Raw genomic sequence first — 24501 nt, 5'->3', positions numbered from 1 at the left:
GGGCAGGGGTCGTGCGGCCCCTCCGGGCAGCCGGGGCCGGGGCCGGGGCGGCCCCCACCGAGGGAGAGGTAGGCCCCGGAGCCTGCTGTCTCTGCCCAGGGCCCAGGCGTCCTGGGCGCCCCAGCTCCCCGCCGGGCTGACCAGCCCTCCCGTGCCCTGTCTGTCCTCTCAGGGGGACACCCCCGCTGAGATGGGGGCGCTGCTGCTGGAGAAGGAGCCCCGAGGAGCCCCCGAGAGAGGTGAGTGCGGCGGAGCGGGCGGGCCGGACCTCACCTCCGCTGACCCGGGATCCGCGGAGCCCCCGCCCTGAACCTCTTCTCCCGCCGCAGTCCCTGGCTCTCTGGGGGACACCCCTCCCAGTGAGGAGACCCTGCCCAAGGCCAGCCCCGACTCCCTGGAGCCCGCCGGCGCCTCCTCGCCGGCCTCCGTCACTGTCACCGTGGGCGAGGAGGGCGCTGACACCCCCGTGGGGGCCGCGCCGATCATTGGGGATGAACCCGAGAACCCGGAGGGCGATGGGGGCCGAGTCCTGCTGGGTAAGAGGCGGGAGTGCGAGGGCGGGCGGCCGGCGGGGGTCTTCGCCGCCGCCGTCTTACCGGCCTCCCGCCTGTCCGCCTCTCCTAGGCCACGCCACGAAGTCCTTCCCCTCTTCCCCCAGCAAGGGGGGTGCCTGTGCCAGCCGGGCCAAAATGTCAATGACCGGGGCCGGGAAGTCGCCCCCATCCGTCCAGAGTTTGGCGATGCGGCTGCTGAATATGCCCGGGGCCCAGGGACCCGTGGCTGCAGCGGGGCCTGAACCCGCTCCGGCTACCACCGTCTGTCCAGAGGGGCAGCCCAAGGTCCACCGCGCCCGGAAGACCATGGCCAAGCCAGGGAATGGGCAGGTAGGACGGGCGGGCGGGGAATGCTCCAGGGTAAACCTCGGTGGGCTTTTTAAAAAATAACAAAAACAGTCCTTTTGCGCTCTGTACCAAGACGCTGCTATGAGTCAAGCATTGGGCCCGGCTTAATCCGTGAGCAGAGGGAGCCTGCCTTCCAGGAGTTTATATTCGTGGGGACTGGGAGTAGAACAGTTAATCGCACAGCTGATGAGAGGAAAGGAAGGCCGCTTTTCCTTTCTACCTCCAAGCAGGGCAGAAGGGAGCTTCTCCCCCTCCTCTGAACCTTTTTGTGGCAAGGAGGGCCGTAGAAAAGTTAGAGGAGCCACAAACAAAATCCCCAGAATCCCAGAAGCTTTAGGGTCGAGGTTTTGAGGCCTTCTTGTGTTGCTTTCTCTGGATGTGGTATGAGTAGCCTGCCTCTGAGTTTTTTTGTTTTCTTTTGTTTTTATTTTTTGCTGGGCCCGTATGGCTTGAACTCAAGGCGGCTCACTGGCTAAGCAGCGATCTATCACTGAGCTAGAACTACCAACCTCTGTAATTTTGTTTTTGAGTGAAAGGCCTTCTAAACTGCACAGGTAGCTCCTAAAGTTGTGATCCTTCTGCCTCAGACTCCTGAGTAGCTGGAATTACAAGATTCACCACCATACCTTACTTTTTTTTTTTTTTTTTTTTTTTTGGTCTTTTTGAGACAAGTTCTCACCATGCAGTTCAGGTTGGCCTTGAACTCACTTATGGAGCCCAGGCTGGCCGAAAACTTGAAACGATCCTCCTGCCTCAGCCTCCCAAGTGCTGGGATTCCAGGCGTGCCCCACCATGCCTGGCCCTACTTTAATTTTTTCTCTATCTTTTTTCTTTTTTTTTTTGTTTTTGGTTTTGGTTTTGGTTTTTTTTTCTGGTACCGAGAATCGAACTTACGGCCTCGCACTTGCCAGGCAGGCGCTGTGCCGCTGAGCTAAATCCCCAGCCCTTCTATCTTTTTTCTTGTGTTAGAATGCGTATAAAATTGACCATCTAAAGCAGTTTCAAGTGTAGAGGTCAGTGGTGTTAAAAACTTGATAATGTTGTGCAGTTGTTGGTCTCCATAATTTTCATCTTGCAACACTTGAACTCTGTCTGTTGAACAATATGTCCCTAACTCTCCACCCAGCTCCTGGTGAACACCATTATTGTTTCTAGGAATGTGATTACTGTAACTACCTCATATTTAATTGCACAGCACAGTATTTGTCTTTTTGTGACTGGTTTGTTTTGTTTTTTTTTTGGGACAGGATCTTGCTCTGTAGTTCAAGCTGACCTTGAACGTGCTTGTGTAGCCCAGGCTTGCCTCAAACTCTTGTCGATCCTCCTGCCTCAGTCTCCCAGGTGCTGGGATTATAGGCGTGCACCACCATGCCCAGCTATGATTCGTTTATTTTGTTTAATTTATGTTTCTCCGTTGTTGTGTATGTCAGAATTTCTTGCCTTTTTAAAGCTAGTAATACTCCATTTATGTGCAGTCATCTTTCAGGATCCAAGGGGGGACTGATTACAGGGCCCTCACAGATGCAGAAATCTAGTGGTATTAAAGTCCCTTACAAGCCGAGTGTGGTGATGCACACCTATAATCTCAGCACTCAGAGACTGAGGGAGGAGGATGGCCTTAAGTTTGAGGCCAGTGTGAGCTATGTAGTGAGAGTTTAAGGCCACTTTAAACTGCACAGTAAGACCCTGTCTCAAAAAAAAAGTCCCTCCTATGAAATTGTCTAGCATTAGCAAAAAAAAAAAAAAAAAAAAAAAACTACATGTAAACTGGGCATAGTGGCACAGTCCTGTAATCCTAGCAGGCTGTGGCAGGAGGATCACAAGTTCAAGCCTAGCTGGGCAACTTAGTGAGGCCCTATTTAAAATAAAAAATGAAAACAGGCTGGAGAGGTAGCTCCGGGAAGAGGCCCTGGGTTCAGTCCTCAGTACAATAAAAAAAAGAAAAAGAAATACATGCATCTTCCTGGGTATTTCCTTGTTATCTATAATACTAAACAGTGTACATGCTATGGGAGCGTTTTTAATGCTGTTTTATTTAGGGAATAAGGGAAAAGAAGAGTCTGTTCATAGGTACAGACACAATCTTCTAAAAACACTCTTGCTCCTGTATGTTGAATCTGTGGCAGTGCGATGCCACACTCTGCTGTCGGTGGACTCGGTTGTTTCCACACTTCAGCTGTTGTTGTAACCTGCTGTGAAGGTAGGTTCGCAGAGGGCTGTGACCGGGCAGAGTAGGAGGAAGGGTCTGCCCCGTGTGTCTGAGGGGCTCAGTGAGCATTACTTATGAGACATGCTTGACCCCCCTGCACTTGGGGAATAACAGTTCAGTAAAACCTTAGTTTATGAGTGTAATTTCTCCCAGAAACATGCTTGTAATCCAGAGCACTTGTATTTATTTCACAGTGAATTTCCCCCAGAAGAAATAACAGAGCCGGGAGTGGTGGCGCACGCCTGTAATCCCAGCACTCGGGAGGCAGAGGCAGGAGGATCGTTGTGAGTTCGGGGCCAGCCTGGGCTACAAAGTGAGCTCAAAGCCAGTCTGAACTGCATAGTGAGACCCTGTCTCTTTTTTTTTTTTTTTTTTTTTTTTTTTGGTACCAGGAATCTAACTCAGGACCTTGCGCTTGCCAGGCAGGTGCTTTTGCCGCTGAGCTAAATCCCCAGCCCCTTTTTTTTTTTTTTTTTGGTACCAGGAATCTAACTCAGGACCTTGCGCTTGCCAGGCAGGTGCTTGTATCGCTGAGCTACATCCCTGGCCAGAGACCCTGTCTCAAAAAAAGAAAGAATGGAAACCTCAGATGATTCCTTCCACAACTCAAAAATACTCATATAAAAATGATTGTTGTAACCTAATACAAAATAATAAATTAAAAATTTAAAGAAATAAATTAATCTATAGTTACCTTGGCAAACCTTCCCGGCTGGTATGAGGGAGATAAAAGGAAAATTATTGTGTAGCATGACTTTCACTGTCACTAACAGAACCGCTGCCTTTGGTTCAAGGAAATGTTTCTTTTTCTGCAACTTCTTTTTTTTGTCTTTTTGAGACAGGGTCTCGCTATGCAGTCAGGCTGTCCTCGAACTCACTTTGTAGCCCAGGCTGGTCTGGAACTCACAACAATCCTCCTGCCTCAGCCTCCCAAATGCTGGGATCACAGGCATGTGCCACCATGCCTGGCTGAACTCAGAGCTTTGTACATGCTAGGGAAGTGCTCTCCCACTGAGCTACACCCCTTTTTCCTGCAACAGGCATCTGTCCAGTGACATTTGCTTCCTTTTGGGATGTCGCAGAAATGTGACGTTGTGTTAAGCAGATTCGTGGCTCAAATTACCACAGCTTTATTTGGGTGCTGTTTTTCTACAGAATTTTGCAGTTTCCCACATTTTAACATTTCGCTAATCTCGTTTGAAGAGAGGGAGTTCTCTGCCTTTTTCTCTCCCAGTGCCGACAAGCTCTCTGTAATCTCTTGCTGTTGGCAAAGAATCACCCACAATCCCGCAGTGAGAGAGAGAAACAGCCATTGGCTGGGTTGTGATCATGTGACATTTAGCGTCACATACTGGGCATATTGCTAGACATGGCTCTTTTTCAAGTCGGAACTTACTAGAAACATTCGCTCGGCTTGTGGACACTTGTGGAACAAGTTACTTGCAGCCCAAGGTTTCACCATGCTGGTATTGCCACTGTCTGGTTTGTGGAGCTTGGGGAGGGGGTGTTTTGAGGTGTGGTTCACCATGGCACCCCTGCCTTGGGCTCCAGGCTAATCCAGGCAAGCCTGTAGCTGCTCCCCGACCTCCTGTGACTTGACCCTCTACGTGTTCCCTCCCCTCCAGCCGCCGGTCCCTGAGAAGCGGCCCCCAGAAGTACAGCATTTCCGAATGAGTGATGACGTGCACTCCCTGGGGAAGGTGACTTCAGGTTGGTCCGCGCCCCACCCTCGGCCCGTGCGGCTGTCCCAGAGCTGAGGACCCCAGCCTCACTCCTTCCCTCCCTTCCAGATGTGGCCAAGCGGAGGAAGCTGACCTCTGGAGCTGGCCTGGTGAGCAGCGAGGAGGGGCAGGACCTCTCCACCGGGGGGGCTGCGTCTGTCCTCAGCGAAGTGGGGGCTGGAAGGGGAGGAGCAGCAGCCTCAAGTTTGCTGATCTTTTTCTAGTCGGAGGAGTTGGGTTCTGCCCGGGGTTCGGGAGAAGTGACCCTGGACAAAGGGGACCCCAGGTCCCTGGAGGAGTGGGAGACGGTGGTGGGGGATGACTTCAGTCTCTACTATGACTCCTACTCTGTGGATGAGCGAGTGGACTCAGACAGCAAGGTGAGCGGAGCAGCCCGCCTCCCGCCCCGAGGCCCGGGGCTTGCTCCCCAGTCTTTCCTGTCCCCCTCTTTTCCTTTCTACCTTCTTTTTTCTTTTTTTGCTTCCGGGGATCGAACCCAGGGCTTCCTGCATGCTAGGCAAGCTCTCTACCACCGAGGTGCACCCCGGCCGGCCCTTCCTTTCCGGTGTATCCCGAGCGAGCACGCTCGTTCCCTGCCATGCCGGGGGCGGCGGTGTCCATCCACACGGCCCTGCGCCCCTTCTGTGGCTCATTTCCTGTGTGCGGGCTCCCCCGCTTGCTGTGTGTGCGTGGCCTCCCGTGTCCCCTGCACGATGTAAGCTGTAGTCTTGCTGTTGTGTTTGGAAGTAGACACAGAAGAGAACGGTGGGGCCAGGCCATTGCATGGGACTCCCCGGCATCAGCGCTTCATGTGGAAATACTGCCGTCTGTGCCTCTAAACATAAGGCCTCTTTCTGTCGTTTAATATCACTGCATCACCATTCCCACACCCCCAGAACGGCTTCCCAGTGATTCCTTCACACCATGGCATGTCCCCGTCGGTCTGCCATGGCCTCAGTCTCATAAATGGGCCCCAGCTATCATCCAGAAGGGACCCACACATTGATTTGATTGGCATTTGTGTTGGATAGCTTTTGATACATAGATTTCCTCATCTTAAAAAAAAAAAGGCAAAAACCTTTTTGCTCACCTTTTATTTGTGGAAGAGACTGGGCCAGTTGACCGAGATGGTTTCTCAGAATTGAGAGTGGCCGAGGGAGTGGGGACCCTGCATCCCTCCCCCGACACTGCCTGTGAGCCAACGAGGTGACAGCCTAGGGGTGACAGCTCCGTGTGCACGGTTTTCCCTTCACTTCACGTCAGGAGGCACAGAACACGGGTCATTTCTCTCTGGTGACATTTGTACTGACCGCGTGGGTTCGGGTGGCACCGAGCTGATTTCTTCATCACGGGCTTTTCACCTGCTGCCCTTAGCAGCCGTGTGTGGTCGTGTCCATCTGTGAGGTCCGTAGCAGCAGCACCACATTGGTTAGCAGGACCCACACGTCGCCGTGTGAGCAGAGCGTCCCTCTCGTGGCCACGCAGCACTCGTGCCGTCTCCCCAGCCCTTCCTCCTCTCTGCCCACGTGCATCTTCTTGGGGAGCCGTCCCTGGGCAGGTGGGGGCAGTGTGGCCGTTGTCTTCGTCTGTCTTGCCTGTCCGTGTCCTCTTGGATTTGTCCTGTGCAACCTCTGCCTCGTTCTCCCCAGGAGAGAGCTGTGGCCCGGGGGTTGCTGTCTCCCCAGCCCCGGTTTCCTCTCTCCCAGTCTGAAGTTGAAGCCCTGGCCGAGCAGCTGAGTGAAGAGGAGGAGGAGGAGGAGGAAGAGGAGGAGGAGGAAGAAGAAGAGGAGGAGGAGGAAGATGAGGAGGAGGAAGACGAGGAGTCGGGCAACCAGTCGGACAGGGTGAGTGCAGGCCGGCCCCTGGGGCAGGAGGGGCTGCGGCCTGGCCCTGACTCCTGGCCCTCCGCAGAGCGGCTCCAGCAGCCGGCGCAAGGCCAAGAAGAAGTGGCGGAAGGACAGCCCGTGGGTGAAGCCGTCTCGGAAACGGCGGAAGCGGGAGCCTCCGCGGGCCAAGGAGCCTCGAGGTGAGGGGGCTCCTCAGCGGCCTGGGTCCCCTCCTCCGCCCTCTCCCGGCCCCCAGAGGCACGCACGTGTACACAGGCCCACGCATGTACACCCGCATGTACCCACGCGCGGCACCGTGAGCTCGCACTCTCACTCTCTCTGTCTCTGTGTCAGGAGTGAATGGTGTGGGCTCCTCAGGCCCCAGTGAGTACATGGAGGTCCCTCTGGGGTCCCTGGAGCTGCCCAGCGAGGGGACCCTCTCCCCCAACCACGCTGGTAAATGCCCATCGCCTGGACAGAGAGCCGCTAGGGGGTGCCCAGGGGCCGGAGGGAACAGGGTTCCGGGGAGGGGGGCCCCCGGCCGGAGCCTGGATGTCCGGCTGGGCTCAGGGCTCTGGAGCGTGGAGGGAGAGGAGGAGCGGGAGCAGAGCACCCTCCCGGCAGGTGCGGGCCAGGGCCTCCCTCAGCCGCCCTTCCTCTGTCCCAGGGGTGTCCAACGACACGTCCTCCCTGGAGACGGAGCGCGGCTTCGAGGAGCTGCCCCTGTGCAGCTGCCGCATGGAGGCGCCCAAGATCGACCGCATCAGCGAGCGGGCCGGCCACAAGTGCATGGCCACTGAGAGCGTGGACGGCGAGGTGGGCTGGGCTGGAAGGCGGGTCGGGAGGTCCAGCCCGGGCACGGCCTCACCGTGCACTCTCGCCTGCCCCTGCTGTCCCCAGCTGTCGGGCTGCAACGCGGCCATCCTCAAGCGGGAGACCATGAGGCCGTCCAGCCGCGTGGCGCTCATGGTGCTCTGCGAGACCCACCGTGCCCGCATGGTCAAGCACCACTGCTGCCCGGGCTGCGGCTACTTCTGCACGGCGGTGAGTGGCGGCAGCGCTCGTGGGTGGCCTGCCCCGCCCCGTGGGAGGTGCCTGAGCCTGACCCTGTCCTGCCCTGCCCTGCCCTGCCCCAGGGCACCTTCCTGGAGTGCCACCCGGACTTCCGCGTAGCCCACCGCTTCCACAGGGCCTGTGTGTCCCAGCTCAACGGCATGGTCTTCTGTCCCCATTGCGGGGAGGATGCGTCCGAGGCCCAGGAGGTGACCATTCCCTGGGGCGATGGGGGGCCGCCTCAGGCCGGTGCTGCAGCCCCTGCGCCCCCACCCCTGGCCCAGGATGCCCCAGGGAGAGCAGATACCTCCCAGCCCAGGTACTGGCCTCTCCTGCCCTGCTGCCTGCCCTCGCCCACCCCTGCCCCCAGACATTGGCACTTTCTCCTGCAGTGCCAGGATGCGAGGCCACGGGGAGCCCCGGCGGCCACCCTGCGACCCCCTGGCCGACACCATCGACAGCTCGGGGCCTTCGCTGACCCTGCCCAACGGGGGCTGCCTCTCAGCCGTGGGGCTGCCACTGGGGCCGGGCCGTGAGGCCCTGGAGAAGGCCCTGGTCGTCCAGGAGTCGGAGAGGTGAGCTGGTGTTGCTCCTGGGCGTGGCCAGGGCTGAGGCCGGAGGAGCAGGCCCGATCAGCCAACTCCTGCTCTCTCCAGGCGGAAGAAGCTGCGTTTCCACCCGCGGCAGCTGTACCTGTCTGTGAAGCAGGGGGAGCTGCAGAAGGTGGTCCTGATGCTGTGTGAGTGTCCAGGCCCTGGAGGGCTTGGCGTGGCGGGGGCGGGCACATCCCTCCTGCTGGGCCGGTCACAGCGCTCACGCGGTAACTCTGAACCCTTCCCAGCACGGAGCGCGGAGAGCAGGTGTCTTGCTTGGTGCACATCCCTGCTGAGGGCCAGGGCTGCGGGGTGCTGGGCCTTTACCGCTGCTGAGAGCCCTGGCTGAGGCAGACGTGGAGGGGGCCAGCAGAAGGCGCTGAGAAGCCTTCCCGCGAGACGTGCCTCTGCCCCTCGCTCGCTCACTGCCTGTCCCTCCCTCTCCCCTGCAGTGGACAACCTGGACCCCAACTTCCAGAGCGACCAGCAGAGCAAGCGCACGCCCCTGCACGCGGCCGCCCAGAAGGGCTCCGTGGAGATCTGCCACGTGCTGCTGCAGGTCAGCATGGCCCAGCGCTCCGCCTCCCTGACAGCCCCTGCCTCTGCCCCTGCCCGGCCCTCCCTGGTGCCAGCCCCGTGCCCCTCCCTGCAGGCTGGAGCCAACATCAACGCTGTGGACAAGCAGCAGCGGACCCCGCTCATGGAGGCCGTGGTGAACAACCACCTGGAGGTGGCCCGCTACATGGTGCAGCGAGGCGGCTGTGTCTACAGCAAGGTGCGGCGGGCGGCGGAGGCCCGGGGAGTGGGGACCGGCCAGGCGCCCAGCCGGGGAAGCGCCTGCCATGCCTGTCTCCCTCAGGAGGAGGACGGCTCCACCTGCCTGCACCACGCAGCCAAAATCGGCAACTTGGAGATGGTCAGCCTGCTGCTCAGCACGGGACAGGTGGACGTCAACGCCCAGGTCAGTGGCCCCCCAGGCCCCTGCCGGACGTGGCCGTAGGCCCCCTCCCCTCCGCCCACCTCTGGCCCTTGGCGCGGTGCCCGGGAGCGGTCTGTCCCGTCGCCACCTCCCTCTTCATCCGTGCCGCTCCTCTCTGTGTTAGGGTTTGGATAACCAGCTGTTGCCTTAATCGCCAAGAGCCATGCCGGCCTGGCAGGTCTCTGCCAGGGTTTCATCTAGCTGTCATTCTTCTCCATCCTGAACGCCCCCCTTTGTCCAGGGAAGCCCCTGAGGTCGCGTCGTATAGCCTTGAGCTCTCAGCACATTCTCCTGCCGCTCACCCAGGCTCTGCCGTTTCTCTGAGAGGCCTCGGTTCTGTTAGGGCAGGAACAGTGTGTGGCCTTCAGGATTCGGTGGCTTCACAGCTGGCCCTGCCCTTAGGACTTTGGAGTGTTTTAGGAAGTGGTTTAGGAAGTGTGTGTTTTTTGTTTTTGTTTCTTTTGGGTTTTTTTTTGTCTCAGGGTCTTGCTGTGCAGTTTAGGCTGGCCTTGAGCTCACTTTGTAGCTCAGGCTGGTCTTGAACTCAATGATCCTCCTGCCTCAGCCTCCCGAGTGCTGGGATTACAGGCGTGCGTCACCACGCCCGGCTATAGGAAGTGCGTTTGAGAAGGAGAAACTGCTTCTCCTTGCAGCCTCAGGTGATAGCACTGTCGTTCCCACATTATAGATGAGGAAACTGACGCCCAGAGACAGGGTAGAGCGGGGATTCGAACTCGTGCTCTGCCCAGAGCACGCTGGTGAGCGTGTGGGCCTCCGCCTCCCCCTGTGTCTCCCCACAGGACAGCGGGGGGTGGACGCCCATCATCTGGGCCGCGGAGCACAAGCACATTGATGTGATCCGCATGCTGCTGACCCGGGGCGCCGACGTCACCCTCACTGACAACGTGAGTGAGCGGCTGCCGGGCAGCCTGGGGGAGGCGGGGGGTGGCCCAGGGCCCGAGTGGGGTGGAGGCTGGGCTCAGGGTTCGCTTGCTCAGCTGCACCCTCCTCCCGCTCTGGCCCCCGCAGGAGGAGAACATCTGCCTGCACTGGGCCTCCTTCACCGGCAGTGCCGCCATCGCGGAGGTCCTCCTGAACGCCCGCTGCGACCTCCATGCGGTCAACTACCACGGGGACACGCCCCTGCACATCGCAGCCCGGGAGAGCTACCACGACTGTGTGCTGTGAGCCCCCGCCCCGCCCCTGCCCCGCAGCCCAGCCGACCCCACACCCATACCCACACCCACACACACTCCCTGTCCCCCGCCCGCCAGGCTGTTCCTGTCCCGGGGGGCCAACCCTGAGCTGCGAAACAAGGAGGGGGACACGGCGTGGGACCTGACCCCCGAGCGCTCCGACGTGTGGTTTGCGCTCCAGCTCAACCGCAAGCTCCGGCTTGGGGTGGGAAACCGGGCCATCCGCACGGAGAAGATCATCTGCCGGTGAGCCCCGGGCCGCTGCTCCTCCCCCAGCCCACCAGGTCCCCGACAGGGATTCACAAATACAGTAAATAAGAGGACACCCAGCTAGACTAGAATTTCAGGTGGGAGCCAGGCAGTGCTACTAATGCAGCCACTCAGGAGGCTGAGGCAGGAGGATTGGGCCCAGGAGCTCAAGACCAGCCTGAGCAAGATTATGAAACCCAGTCTCAAAAAATATTTTCAGGTGAACATGTACATGCTTTTTAATATGAAAATGTCCCATGTGCTGGCACATGGCCCATGCCTGTTAATCCCAGCTGCTGAGGAGGCTGAGGCAGGAGGATTGAAAGTTTGAGCCAGGCCCCGTTTCATAATAAAATGAAAAGAGCCAGGGGCATTGCTCACCGCAAGAGTACTTGTCTAGCATACCTGAGGCCCTGGGTTCAGTCCCAGACACAAAAGAAAAAGGTCCCATTCGCTATTTGGGACAAAATTATGCGAAAACGTTACTCTGGTTGATGTGAACCTCAGCTCTAACTGGGCCTCCTGCATTTTATCAGGCACCCTCACTCCCCCGCCCTGTGAACTTCCAAAGCCTCGTTTTTCCGGACCTCAGAGCCTCCCCAGCCCTGCCACACCTAAGGGAGCCCCTCACCCCCAGCCTAGCCCAGCCCCAATTCTCCTCTGCCTAGGGATGTGGCTCGGGGCTATGAGAACGTGCCCATCCCCTGCGTGAATGGCGTGGACGGGGAGCCCTGCCCCGAGGATTACAAGTATATCTCAGAGAACTGTGAGACGTCCACCATGAACATCGACCGTAACATCACGCACCTGCAGGTGTGGGGCGCGGGCTGGGTGCAGGGCTGGACCCCCGGGAAGGGGGGCCTCTCCTGGGCCGCAGGAAGGTAGCACACCGGGGTGGCCCTGGGTACAGCTCCATCCTAAAACGTGGGTCCCAGGAACAGAGTGGGGCGAGGGCCCAGCCAGCGCAGGCGGTGCTGACCTCTGCCCCTGCCGCAGCACTGCACGTGCGTGGACGACTGCTCCAGCTCCAACTGCCTGTGTGGCCAGCTCAGCATCCGGTGCTGGTATGACAAGGTGGGTGCCCCTCACCCCTGGCCTGGCCACCGGCGGAGGCTGCCACTTCCCAGCCCCTAACGGCTGTCGCCTGCGTGTGAGGTGACGGGGCGGGACAGGACTGGGAACTGGGCCTCTGCCGGGCATATGCAAATGAGGCTGCAAGCCTGAGTGTTTCCTGGTCTCTGACCTCCGAGCCTGTGGGCCCCGCCTCCTTCTGGCTCTGGGTCCAGCACTGGATTTTCTGTGGCATCCTGGGGGTCCTGGGCCCCACACAGAAGCCGCCACCCTCCTCCTGCCCACCCCCACCCAGGACGGGCGGCTGCTGCAGGAGTTTAACAAGATCGAGCCCCCGCTGATCTTCGAGTGTAACCAGGCCTGCTCCTGCTGGAGAAACTGCAAGAACCGGGTGGTGCAGAGCGGCATCAAGTGAGGGCCGGCCCCGCCTCCCGCCCGCCCGCCCGCCCGCCCGCGTGGCTCCCCCAGCCACGGCACCCAGGGTCTCCCTCTCTCCCGCCCTAGGGTGCGACTGCAGCTTTACCGAACGGCCAAGATGGGCTGGGGGGTCCGAGCGCTGCAGACCATCCCCCAGGGCACCTTCATCTGCGAGTGAGTGGCGGGCGCTGCAGTCACCTTCTTGGGCCTGAGTCTACGGCGCCTCTTTATCTTGTGGGCGGGTTTGCCCCTTCCAGGGCAATAGGTCCGTCTCTTGCTGTCCTCTGGCCTCCCCAGGGCAGCCTCTTGCGTCTTGCTGGGCCTCGGCCTCCCACATCCACATCCACGCCCCCTGCCAGACCCCACCCTTGCCCCACTCTCGCCTTCACCCCATCTGTCTCTCTGCCCTGGCTCTCCTGGCATCTGCCCACTCCTGTCAGACTGCCTGGCTCCCCGCTGCTGTCCCATCCGTGCCCGCTCGCCACCAGCTCCGTGTCCCCCTCCCAGGCTGCACCCTCTCTTCTTGGCCAGGCCCCTCCCTTTGCTGCCCCTGCTGGGAGGGTCCTGGTCCCGATCCCCACCCCAGCTCACTGCTCGGAGTTCTAACCCTGCAGCCCCCAGGCTGGCCTTGCTCTCTGCCCCAGGCTCTGGCCCTGCCCTCACATGTCCCCTAGGTCCTCCTGGCTTGTGCTGCCCAGCGCGGCTCAGTGTATGTTGGGTCTCCCGCCTGTCGCAGCTGCGGGGTGGAAGAGGGTTCAGGAGCGGGGGAGACCAGCCTCAGACGCGTTCCCCTGAAATCCTGCTCGCCTTCAGAACCACTGGTTCCTGCCCCACAGGTATGTTGGGGAGCTGATCTCCGATGCGGAGGCTGACGTGCGGGAAGATGACTCTTACCTCTTCGACTTGGACAACAAGGTGAGCGGGCAGTCTCCCTGCCCCGCCTCCACGGGCTGCCCCCCAGTCCGCAGGTGGACGCCTGGGGGTGCGGCTGGGGTCCGTGCACGCGGGTCCCGGTTGGGGAGAGTGATGAGGCCCCCCTTCCCCAGGATGGAGAGGTCTACTGCATTGATGCTCGTTACTATGGCAACATTAGCCGCTTCATCAACCACCTGTGTGACCCCAACATCATCCCCGTCCGGGTCTTCATGCTGCACCAAGACCTGCGGTTCCCGCGCATCGCCTTCTTCAGCTCCCGCGACATCCGGACCGGGGAGGAGCTGGGGTGAGGCGCTGGGTGGGACGTGAGCGCCCAGCTGGCTGGGGACCTGGGCCTGGGGCCTGGAGAGCTCGGTTGCTCGGGCCTCCTCGGTGTACTTAATAGTCCCTTGCAGGACTTGTTAAGCCATTTATGCCGAAGCTTGCAGTTTTTTAAATCGTTGCGTGAAATTCGTGTATGTTACCTAGAAAAATTCAAGGAACAAGAACTTGAGGAAAGTTTGTATTATGGTCCGTTGTTACGTGCTGTTCCGAAAATGGAACATAAGACGTAAAAGGTTTTAAGCAAAGCCCTGACAGTCACCGAGATTGGGGTTCACTAGGTTCTGGAGGGGCCCAGGAGCCTGCACTTGTAACAAATCCCGAGGCAGCCCCAAAGCTGCAAGTCTGTGGAACTCACAGGCCTGGGTCCTTCCTGGGAGCAGGGCCCCCGGGTCTTTGGGGGTGGACTTGGCTGGCTGAGTCCGAATCCCATGAGCTCTCGTGCCCCTGACAGCTTTGACTACGGTGACCGCTTCTGGGACATCAAGAGCAAGTACTTCACCTGCCAGTGCGGCTCTGAGAAGTGCAAGCATTCCGCGGAGGCCATCGCCCTGGAGCAGAGCCGCCTGGCCCGCCTGGACCCCCACCCCGAGCTGCTGCCCGAGCTGGGCTCCCTGCCCCCCGTCAACACCTGAGAGCGGACCACGCCCCGTCCCTGCCCTGGCCCCGCGGCCAACGGCTTTGCGCCTCCTGCCGCCCGACTCACAGCCCAGCCGGGGCACTGCCCCCTCCGCCGCCGCCCGTGCCCTTCACACATTCCTCTCCAGGGCCCTGGAGGTCTGACAGCCCCTCTCCCGGAGCCGGCTTCTCCCTGGGAGCCTGACTGCGGAGCTGGCCACCCGGCCCTCCACCTCCACTGACGTTGGATAAATTGAAGTTGCGCTTCTGTGCCAACCGGGTGTTTTTTTCTCAGTAAATGTCGGGTTTAGTAATAAACCGCCTGCGTGATGTTCCTGGGGAAGGTGGAAGGAGCGGGTCCGAGGGGCAGAGCCGTGGGAAGCAGGCTGCTCGGGTTTGGCCGTGTGGGTGAGCCCAGTGGACGGGGAGGCGTGGGGCCCGGTGGCCCAGCTGGTCACCGGCTGGGACAGCAAATCTGGCTTGTGGGCTGGAGGACACCGCGGAGCTCCCGCTGCGGCTCTGGGCAGTGGCTGGGCGGCGGCCGCAGTCCGGGAGGAGGAACGGAGTGCCAGGCACGGGGGTGGGGCCGTGACGCCTGGGGCGGGGCGGCGCAGGTGAGCGGCCAGGTCTCCCGGGCTCCCGGGCTCCAGTCACTCCGGAGACTGAGCCATGGGGGGAAAGCGGAGTGAGGACGAGGCCTACGGTGAGGCGGGCGGAGGCCGGGCCTGCAGGGCGGGAGGCCGGGCTCGGGGCTGGCCGGGGCGCTGCGCCCGCCCGCGGGAGGGGAGACCGGGCAGAGCCCCGCAGACCAGCGAGTGGCGATGGAGCGGGGCAGAGCCGGGTCGGAGGAGGCGCGGCCCGCGTTGCTGGGCTTCCTTCGCGTCCTGAAGCGAGGGCCGGTGTCCCCGGAGGAAGTGGGGGCACTGGGTCCCCGAGGGCAGAGCCTGGCGAACAAAGACGGGATGGGCGGTGGAGAGTTGGGGTCTCGCGGGAGAGGCACCGGATCGGGGCTCGGGCTGCCGCAGCTCCGGGGGGCGGGGCCGGCCCCGGAGGGGGCGAGGTCCCGCCTGGAAGGGGCCCCCCTGGCCGCACTGCGCGCTGTGAGGCCCAGGGGCTGCGCTCTTGCCCTGCATCTCAGCGAGGATGGCGAGAGGAGAGGTCCCCCGGGGTCCCCGGGAGGAGTTGGGGTGCGGTCCTCGGTGGAGGGGGCGGGCCACGCCGGGTCTCTGAGGAGCGCGGCCTGGGAGCCGCTCAGGCACCTGGATGACCGCCGGGCCTGCTGAGGTCCCGGCTGCAGGTCCTGTGGGGAAGAGGCCGAGGCAGGACGGCAGAGCAGACGGAGGGGAGCGCCCTGAGGGACGGGCCGGGGCTGAGCCGAGCTCCCCCAAGACTTCCTGGACGGCTTTGGGTCAATTATTGACCTTCTGCCGGGAAGCCTTGAGCCGGTGGGCAGAGTCCACAGTACTTGTCCTGGGAGAGCGGATCTGCTCCTTCTGAGGCTGCAGCCCAGCTCCTGTCCTCCCTGTCCTCCCTTGAGGTTCCCACGCGGGACCGGCCCCTGCCCCCTCCTCGTGTGTACCCAGGGAGGACCAGGAACAGGACGTGGCCAAGGGCTCAACCGCCAGCCGGCTCAGGTGTCACTGACGGGCCACCCAGAGCTCAGCCGTGGTTTGGGGACTGAGAGCTCCTTGGAGTGGGGGTCTGCAGGGGCTCCCTCTCCTCCCAGGCCTGGCGGCACTGGTTGACACCCTTGGCTCCAGTTTCTTTGTCCTGGGCCTTGGGCCAGAGGGTGGAGGTAGGGCCTGGAGCCGTCCGGAGGAGAGGCGTCCCAGGGAGTGGCTGTGACCTCTCTCCCAGGGGGGCTGTGGATCCCGGTGTCCAGAGCACAGCACAGGGGAGAGAGGAACAGGGACAGGGCAGGAGCCGCTGTGCCAGAGTCCCGCATCCAGCTGCAGGAGCCTCGGGAGAAACGGCCAGGGCGAGGGCAAGGGCCACAGCCCTTTCCCAGGCCAGCAGCCTGGGGTGCAGGCTGGAAACCCAGGCAGGCCCCTTCCGTACCTGCCTGCTGGGCAGAGGTCACGGCCGGATCTGCTCCCTAGTCCTTCTCCTGCCACTCTGACCCGGGCAGGACCCCGGGCCAGGGGGATCCCAGGAGGGACATGACCCGGGGCGAGGAGGGTTCGGTGCCTCATTCTCCTCCTCCTGGTCCTCAGGGAAACCAGCCCAATATGACCCCTCCTTTCACGGCCCCATCAAAAACAGGTGAGCTCTGGCACTGCCCTGGGGGTGGGGCCGTTTGTCCTTTGTATTTGCTGAAATATTAGCAAGAAACTTAATTCTGCCGCAGTGGCCCACGCCTAAAATCTCAGCATTTGGTAGGCTGAAGCAGGAGGATCTTGAACCTGAACCACATAGTGAGACCCTATCTCAGGAGAAAAAAAAACTTAGAAAAATCCTTGCCCAGGGAGAATGTTGTGTCTGCAAGGGAATAGGGTAGCTTCCTGGGGCTGGGGACATCCTGTTTCTGGACGTGAGTGCGGGCTACATGGGTGCGTGTTTGGGGAAAACTCATCCGGCTGAGCTCTTACAAGCTGTGCTTCTGTGTGTGGTGCTGAGAACTGAGGCCAGGGCCTCGTACACGCTAAGCATATGCCCTACAGTGTTCATGCACCTGAATTGTGCTTTTCTGTGTTACACCTCTGAAGAAAAATAACCACCCAGAAAAACGGGGTTCCGTCGTGGGGTGATGGTGGGTGTCGCACATCCCTGGCCCTCCATTTGTTTTTTAATTTTGAGGCAGGGTCTTGAGTCACTAAATCGCCCAGGCTGAGTTTGAACTTGCAATCCTCCTGCCTCAGCCTCCCATAGTGCTAGGATTCCAGGCCTGTCCCTCTGTGTCGGGCTCCGAAAGGGTTATTTGTTTCTTTAACAGCACAAACCCTGCTGAGACTCACTCTTGAGCATTCCCGCCTCTCTCCCTTCCCCTCCAAACGGTGCCCCCCACATTCCTTCCCCAAAGTCTCCCCAGCTCAGGTTCCCATTTCTCTCCCAGGGGCTGCACGGATATCATCTGCTGCCTCCTCTTCCTGGTCTTCATTTTGGGGTACATCGTGGTGGGCATCGTGGGTAAGTTTCGAACCGCCTGAGCTGGGCCCGTGAGTGAGGGGCTGCCCCACCCATCCTCCTGTGACTCAGCTGTGCGTCCCTTTCCCCCCAGCCTGGGTCTACGGAGACCCCCGGCAGGTCCTCTATCCCAGGAACTCCACCGGAGCCTACTGCGGGGTTGGGGAGAACAGGTAAGTACTTCAGCGCCCACACGGGACACCCTCCCTGCCGCCCCCCAGCCGCCTATGCCCAGCGGAGCGGCCCCCTCCCCTTGCTGACACGTAGCTGGAGCACCCCAGGACCTTGGCCCAGTGCCTGCTGCTTATATCCTCCACTGGGCTAAATGTTGGTTGCATGGCCTTGAGCAACTTCCTTAAGCTCCCCGAGCTTCAATTTCCTGCACAAGGATGATTCAGGAATAACGCCATCCATGCCCACATGCGGGAAATGTTTAATAAAAAACCCTGTAACATTTATATCACTTTTACTATGTTCCGGGCAGGCAACACACTTCACACACACATAAACTCTTTAAACGTTCATGAGACCTGGGTGTGGTGGCACACACCTGCCATCCCAGCACTCTGGGAGGCTGAGGCAGGAAGACGGAAACCTCCAGCCCAGTCTAAGTGACTTCGCGGCTCTGTCTTACAATAAAAACTGTTTTAAAAAAGCTGGTGATTCATGCCAGTAATTCCCAGCTCTCCAGGAGTTCAGAGCCAGCCTGAACTCCATAGTAAGACCTTGCCACAAACAGAGGAACAAACAAACAAAACAAAGGTGTGCGCAGCCACACCCAGTAGGAACTTCTGGCATGTCATGCGGACTGGGACTTTCAGGCAGAGCTCGTAAATGATGCGCGGCTTCATAAAGCACTAGGAGGGGCCTGGGCTGCAAACTGGTGCTTTGAGCCCCCCTGCTGAGCTGGGCCAGGAGGTGCATGGGGCTCCTCTGGGCCACACAGGGCCCGTCACACTCTAGGGGGGACCCCAGTCACTCCTTCCCGCCCCCAAACCTTGAGCAGGCCCCGAAACCTGCACGCGCCTTCCCGCAGGGAGAAGCCCTACGTGCTGTACTTCAACATCTTCAGCTGCATCCTGCCCACCGACATCCTGGCGGCCGTGCAGAGCGGCCTCCGGTGCCCCACACCCCAGGTTAGAGCCGGGGCCCCCCTGCCTGGCCGACCCAGGCCGCAGGGCTCAGCCCCTCAGCACCTTCTCGGCCCCCAGGTGTGTGTGGCCTCCTGCCCAGAGGCCTCATGGACCGTGGAAGCAAACCAGCTCTCCCTGACGGTTGGCAAGGTCTTCTACAAAGGGAACAGGAGCTTTTGTCTGCCAGGTGTGCCCTCAAATATGGTGAGCGCGGCTGTCACGGAAGGCATCCCTGTTGCTCCCCCCCCTCCGCAGGGCGGCTGCACCCCGCATGGTGGCCGGGAAGCCGGGGAGGTGATCGCTGATTGGCTCCCTGGCCGGAGTGAGCCCCCGAGATGGCGGAGGTGGGGGGTGAGGGGCCGCTTCTCCTTCATCCTCTTCTCTGTCTGCTGTCCTCTCCCCACCCGCAGAAAGTGCTGGACAGTCTGCAACAGGAACTCTGTCCCAGTTTCCTCCTCCCCTCCAACCCAGGTGAGAAGCACACAGCTCCCGCTCAGGCATCACCTCCTCCCACACTTTCATTTCTTGAGAGCAAACCAGGCCCAGAGAAGCTAAAGCTGTCCAGCTCGTCCGCAGTACAATCGGGGTGGCCACCAGGTCTTCATTTCTCTCTCTGCTGCATGACCCTGCAGTGAGAATATCAGCACTTCAGCCAGGTGTGGTGGTGTACACCTGTGAGCCCAGCACTCAGGAGGCTGAGGCAGGAGGATCACCACGAGTTCAAGGCCAACCTGGGCTGCATAGTGGGTCCAAGGCCAGCCTGAACTGCACAGTGAGACCCTGTCTCTGAAAAAAGATAAAAAACGAAACAAGAATATCAGCACTTGTGGGTACCAGGCACAGGGAAGCTGGAACTGCTCTCTGCTTGAGCCTACATTCTAGCATCTAGGTGGAGACATTTTCACAAAGAAAATGTGTGAAAATTCCATGAAAACTTACAGGAGAGAATCTGGCTGGGTGGTGGGATCACAGCGACCATTTTCCTGTATGCTTTTCTCTCTAATTGGTTTGGTTAGCTTGTTTTGGTGACCAGGGTCTCACTATGTAGCCTAGGCTGGCCTTGAACTCTCAGCACTCCTCCTGCCTCAGCCTCCTGAATGCTGGGATTACAAGCACGTGCTGCCACACCTGGCTCTTCTTTCCAGTTACTCCAGGGTCTCACACAGAACAGTGTTCTACCACTGAGCTACACTCCAGCCTGCAATGTTTTAAACAGAAAACATTTTTTAAATTATAGCATAAGCCAGGCATGGTGGCACACTCCTGTAATCCCAGCACTTGGGAGGCCGAGACAAGGGGATTCTGTGAGTTGAGGCCAACCTGGGCTACAAACTGAGTTTGAGGCCAGTCTGAACTGCATAGTGAGACCCTGTCTCTCTTGGGTTTTTACTTTTCTTTTTTTTTCTTTTTGGTACCAGGAATCGAACTTAGGACCTTGGGCTTACCAGGCAGGCGCTTGTGCTGTTGAGCTGTATCCCCGGCCCTTCTTTTCTGTTTTCTTTTTTTTCTTTTTTGTGAGACCCTGCCTCAAAAAGACAAAAAAAAAAAAATTATAGCATGAGAAAAAAACCCACCCAGTTTTCACTATCAGAACAATAGAAGTGTGTCAGACAGATGCCCCAAAGCCAGGCAGATCTGGGTGTAAGTTCTGGCTGGGCACCTCTGGAATGTAAACGACAGTCCCACCTGAGAAAGTTTCCAGGGTGGCATAAATGGCTCTTGGGTCAGGACGAAGGCCCCCAGAGGACGGCCTGGGATGAGCCAGGGGAAGCCATGGAGAGCAGCTCGCAGGGAGTGAGGTGGGGGTTTCCGGGGGATGGAGGCCTAGGAGACCTAGGAGGAGAAGGCTTGGGGCAGGCTGGAGGGAGGAATGTCCCCCAGTGTCCCCCAGTGTCCCCCAGTGTCCTCCCAACCCAGGCCGGCCAGGAGAGGACGTGACGGGGCCCAGGCACCCACCCAGCGGCCCCGCTCTCCCCACAGCTCTGGGGCGCTGCTTCCCTTCTGCCAGCGTAAACTTCACACCACCCCAGCTCCCAGGGATCGACAATGCGTCAGTGTTCCAGGCGGTCAGGTAGGCCGGCATCCGTCCACCCGCACGCGGCCCGCCCCTCCCCTGCCCATGGCCCCGCTGACTCGGCCTCCCCGCAGCGGCCTTGTGGACAGCCTCAATGCCCGCGACATCAGTGTAAAGATCTTTGAAGACTTCGCCCGATCCTGGTACTGGATTCTCATGTGAGTCACCAGGTCATCCCTTTGCCTGCCTTCCTCCCCTCCCCCCCGGCCCACTGTCCCCCAGTGCTGGCTCTGAAACAAGGGCTACTGACAAAGAGGGTGGGGAGCTGGAGCTCACAGCAGATCCCAAAGCCAGGAGCCGTGGCACCCGCCTGTAACCCAAGCCCTCAGGAGGCTGAGGCAGGAGGATCATTGCGAGTTCGAGACTAGCCTGGGCTACAAAGTGAGCTCAAGGCCAGCCTGAACTGCATAGCGAGACCCTGTCTCAAAAAAGACAAAAAAAGAAAAAAGAAAGGCAAAGAGGATCCAGACTGGGGACCGCAGGCAGCAGGAGGAAAGGCAGTAGGGAAGTGATCCAGGGGCAGATGACCCTCTCCCATGTCGCCCCACAGCGCCCTGGGCGTGGCTCTGGTCCTCAGTCTGCTGTTCATACTGCTGCTGCGCCTGGTGGCCGGGCCACTGGTGCTGGTGCTGATCGTGGGGCTGCTGGGCGTGCTGGCCTACGGCATCTACCACTGCTGGGAGCAGTACCGGCAGCTGCGCGACAGCGGGGCGCCCTCCCTCTCCGAGGTGGGCTTCACCACCAACCTCGGTGCCTACCAGAGCGTCAAGGAGACCTGGCTGGCGGCCCGTGAGTGCCCTGTCCCACCCCCACCTGGCCGAGCGCCCCGGCCGGGCCGGCCCTGACCGCCGCCGTCCCCCGCAGTGATCGTGCTGGCCGTGCTGGAAGGCATCCTGCTGCTCCTGCTCGTCTTCCTGCGGCAGCGGATCCGCATTGCCATCGCCCTCCTCACAGAGGCCAGCAAGTCAGCACCTGTCCAGGATCGGGGGGGGGGGGGGTACCAGGTAGCCCCGGGGGAGAAGGGCAGAATTCACTGGCAGGCGCGGGGCGCAGGCCTATGATCCCAGCACCCTGGGAAACTGAGGCAGGGGATCCGTTCGCGTCCAGCTTGGGCGAGTTAGTGAGATCCTGTCTCAAAATACTGACAAAGGGACGGGGCTATAACTCAGTCCAAGGGCCCAGGGCTCGATCCCCAGTACCAAAAATCAGAACGAGCAAGCCCGCTGGGAGACAGCCTCTCGGAGCGCTGGCTGCCCATCCACAGAGGGAGAGCAGCAGCCGTTCCTGCCCTCAGGGTTCGCTGAGGACAGGAGGAGCTGGGGCCCTGGCGGCGCTCCGGGAGCACTGGCGGGAGCAGCGCGGCTTGCAGGGCAGAACATCAGGAGTCAGGCACTGGGGAGCAGCAGCGCACTCCCTCCCGGGCGTCGGGAAGTCTTGGGGATGCTCCCCCCGACCTCCCCCTGAAGTGGCCAGGGGCCGATGTGACCAGTGTCCTTCAAGGGTCCCTTGAGCAGGGGTGTTCCACTCCATCTTTCGTCTGTCCATCTGTTGGGTACGTGGTCGCACCAGGCACCGCGTGCGATGTGAACCATAACATCGCTGCTCCCTGCCGAGGGGACTAGACAGGCCTGGCCAGGGCAGGGCAGGCCCTCGCCAGGCCCTCCCGTGAGGGGACAAGTGGTGCCGCTGCAGGCCGGGGCACGTTGGGTACCAACCTTGTCTGCCGGCAGGGCTGTGGGACACATGATGTCAGCCATGTTCTACCCCCTGGTCACCTTCGTCCTCCTGGTCATCTGCATTGCCTACTGGGTCGTGACTGCTCTGTATCCTTTGTCCCAGGGTCCCCTCCGGAGCCCGAGGGGATGGAGGTGGGAACGGCCCCCAAGGGGTGGCCCATGGAGACACTGGGTGAGGGTGAGGGTGCTTTCCTTGACTCCCCTCTGGGTACCTGGCCACATCCGGGCAACCCCAGTACGTCTACTGGGTGTCCAACGCCAGCACACCGGGGTGCGAGGCTGCGCCAGTGAACGCGTCCTGTGACCCCATGGTGAGGAGAGTGCGGGTGGGCACCCGTAGCGCTGAGGGGACCTTAGACCCCTCACTGTGCAGAGGTGACCAAGGCCTGGGGGCTCTCGTGTCTCCGTCCTGTCCCGAAGCTGCCGTTGGTGCTGCACAGGGAGAAGCTCGGCAGATGGCTCGGCAGGCCGGCCGAGGGCTGGGTCAGGACTTCCCTCCTCCTCGCCCTCGGCCCCTTGCTCTGTAAATGGGGCCGTTGGCCCAGAGAAGGTTAAAGGACTTGGGGTACGTGAGGTACTCGGCCAGGGGCGGCCTCTGATAGGAGCCCTGGGGTTGGATCCTCGCTTTGCTTTTTAAGTCTACCTCCTCCACAGCATGGCGGGGGCGCCTGAGGGAGGCGCTGCTGTCCAGGACCGGGGCACTGGAGGGCTGGGCGGTCACCGCCCGCAAAGCCGTCCTGTCCTGTGGTCACGGGGTGCAGGGCTGCGTCTGAGGCCAGCCTGAGCCACACAGAGAGTTCAAACCCAGCCTGAACTACACAGCAAGACCATGTCTCAAAAAAACCGAAACAAAAACCATCACCCGCAGTGACTTACAAAATAGAAAGGTTTTTTTGTTTTGTTTTTGGTATCAGGAATCAAACTCAGTGCCTCTCACCTGCCGGGCAGGAGCTGTGCTACTGAGCTTCATCCCTGCTCAAAAAGGTTTTTTGGTTTTTTGTCTTTTTGAGACAGGGTCTCACTATGCAGTTCAGGCTGGCCTTGAGCTCGCTTTGTAGCCCAGGCTGCCCTCAAACTTGCAACCTCCTGCCTCAACCCCATGAGCGCTGGGATTTGAGGCGTGCGCCACCACACCCAGCAGTTATCTTTCAGTTAGTTACTCAAGAGTACAAGATATCAGCATTTAATTGTCCAAACAATATTAGCACAAACTTATCTTTTCAATGAACTGAAATTAATAACATGACTATCTTATCTTTTATATATACATACACATATTATTTTTGCCTTTTACTTTTCCCTTCTTTTTTTCCCATTCCCCTAAATGTTTCTCTTTTCTTTCGAAGTTTCTTCCTATTTTACAATATCTATTGTACACTTTAAATCTTATTTACTCTTTCACTTCTCATACTAGGGAGATAATACGATGTTTACACATTTGCATCTGGTTTATTTCACTTATGAGTATGGACTCAAATTGCATCCATTTACCTATAAAAGTCTCCAGTGTATCCTTCTTTGTGGCTGAATAGTACTCCATTATATAAAAGACCACATCTTTTTATCCATTCCTCGGTTGATGGGCATTGCAGCAAAAAATTTTTTTTTTAATTTCAAACATACACTCAATTTCAGAAATCATCAAGATTTGGGGCTCACATTTGCTGAACTAGTTTAGTTTTTATTTGTGCATTCTTAGTTTTCATTATGGGTATTTCCAAACACATGCAACAGTAGATAACAATACAGTGTTTTGGTTTTTGGCTGTTTTCAGCAGTATAAACACCAGGCTGTGTGCCTGCTGGGCAAGTTCTACCCCTGAGCCACACCCATGGCGGTCATATATCCTGGCATTTGCACTGAGCTTCAACCCCAGCCCTTGAGGGATTTATAAAATACAAATTCTGGACGTTATACCATTTCACATGTAGATCTTCAGGGTGGACTTCACCGATAACTTTTAAAAATCACAACAGGCTACACAAGGAGCTGGTCCCAGGAGCCCATATGGTGACCCATGCGATCACCCCAGCACTCTGGGAGGCTGAGGCAGAAAAATCATAGGCTTAAGCCCAATCTGGACAATTTAGGCAGACCCTGTCATAAAATAAAAACTTTTAAAAGGGTTGGGGATAAAGCTGTGTGCAACTAGGGGAGAAAAAAATCCAACTAGGGCTGGTGGTGTAGCTCAGTGGTAAAGTACTTGCCTAGCTGTACACAAGGCCACAGGTTTGATTTTCAGCAACATGCATATGCACACACACACGCACACACAGGTTTGCACAGCAAAACCACTGCCATTGCCACAGGCAGTAAAATCATTCCTTTTTTTTTTTTTTTTTTT

At 59.1% G+C, this 24501-nt stretch overlaps 2 protein-coding genes across 5 annotated transcripts in view; both read left to right on the top strand.

Annotated features, from left to right (window-relative positions):
• On the top strand, positions 1-14409 carry Ehmt2 (euchromatic histone-lysine N-methyltransferase 2; the record flags this gene model as incomplete). Of its 4 annotated transcripts, none has more annotated exon segments than XM_005389394.2 (27): positions 1-239; positions 330-536; positions 625-884; positions 4737-4821; positions 4902-4942; positions 5057-5212; positions 6539-6676; positions 6744-6858; positions 7013-7114; positions 7326-7474; positions 7559-7702; positions 7795-8030; positions 8104-8286; positions 8368-8450; positions 8757-8863; positions 8957-9079; positions 9164-9265; positions 10084-10188; positions 10313-10467; positions 10558-10725; positions 11397-11541; positions 11725-11802; positions 12095-12210; positions 12304-12390; positions 13053-13131; positions 13263-13438; positions 13928-14409. In XM_005389394.2, coding segments are annotated over 27 exon segments (3760 nt in total), but the record flags the coding sequence as incomplete, so codon positions are not given.
• A 279-nt stretch (positions 14410-14688) lies between these two features.
• Positions 14689-24501, top strand: part of Slc44a4 (solute carrier family 44, member 4) — a 12934-nt gene continuing 3121 nt past the window's right edge. The window contains exons 1-13 of the mRNA XM_005389391.2: positions 14689-14794; positions 16305-16353; positions 17144-17217; positions 17309-17387; positions 18251-18350; positions 18426-18551; positions 18758-18818; positions 20328-20418; positions 20496-20579; positions 20972-21210; positions 21286-21385; positions 22152-22244; positions 22366-22468. Coding sequence (XP_005389448.1) covers positions 14761-14794; positions 16305-16353; positions 17144-17217; positions 17309-17387; positions 18251-18350; positions 18426-18551; positions 18758-18818; positions 20328-20418; positions 20496-20579; positions 20972-21210; positions 21286-21385; positions 22152-22244; positions 22366-22468 — 1233 coding nt within the window. The 5' untranslated portion in view covers positions 14689-14760. The remainder of the gene's footprint in view (positions 14795-16304; positions 16354-17143; positions 17218-17308; positions 17388-18250; positions 18351-18425; positions 18552-18757; positions 18819-20327; positions 20419-20495; positions 20580-20971; positions 21211-21285; positions 21386-22151; positions 22245-22365; positions 22469-24501) is intronic.

The sequence above is a fragment of the Chinchilla lanigera genome, unplaced genomic scaffold (assembly GCF_000276665.1).
Source record: "Chinchilla lanigera isolate Chin_1 unplaced genomic scaffold, ChiLan1.0 scaffold00036, whole genome shotgun sequence".
Lineage (NCBI taxonomy): Eukaryota > Metazoa > Chordata > Mammalia > Rodentia > Chinchillidae > Chinchilla > Chinchilla lanigera.
The sequence above is the reverse complement of the archived record's forward strand: the minus strand, read 5'-3'. Positions and strand labels throughout refer to the sequence as shown.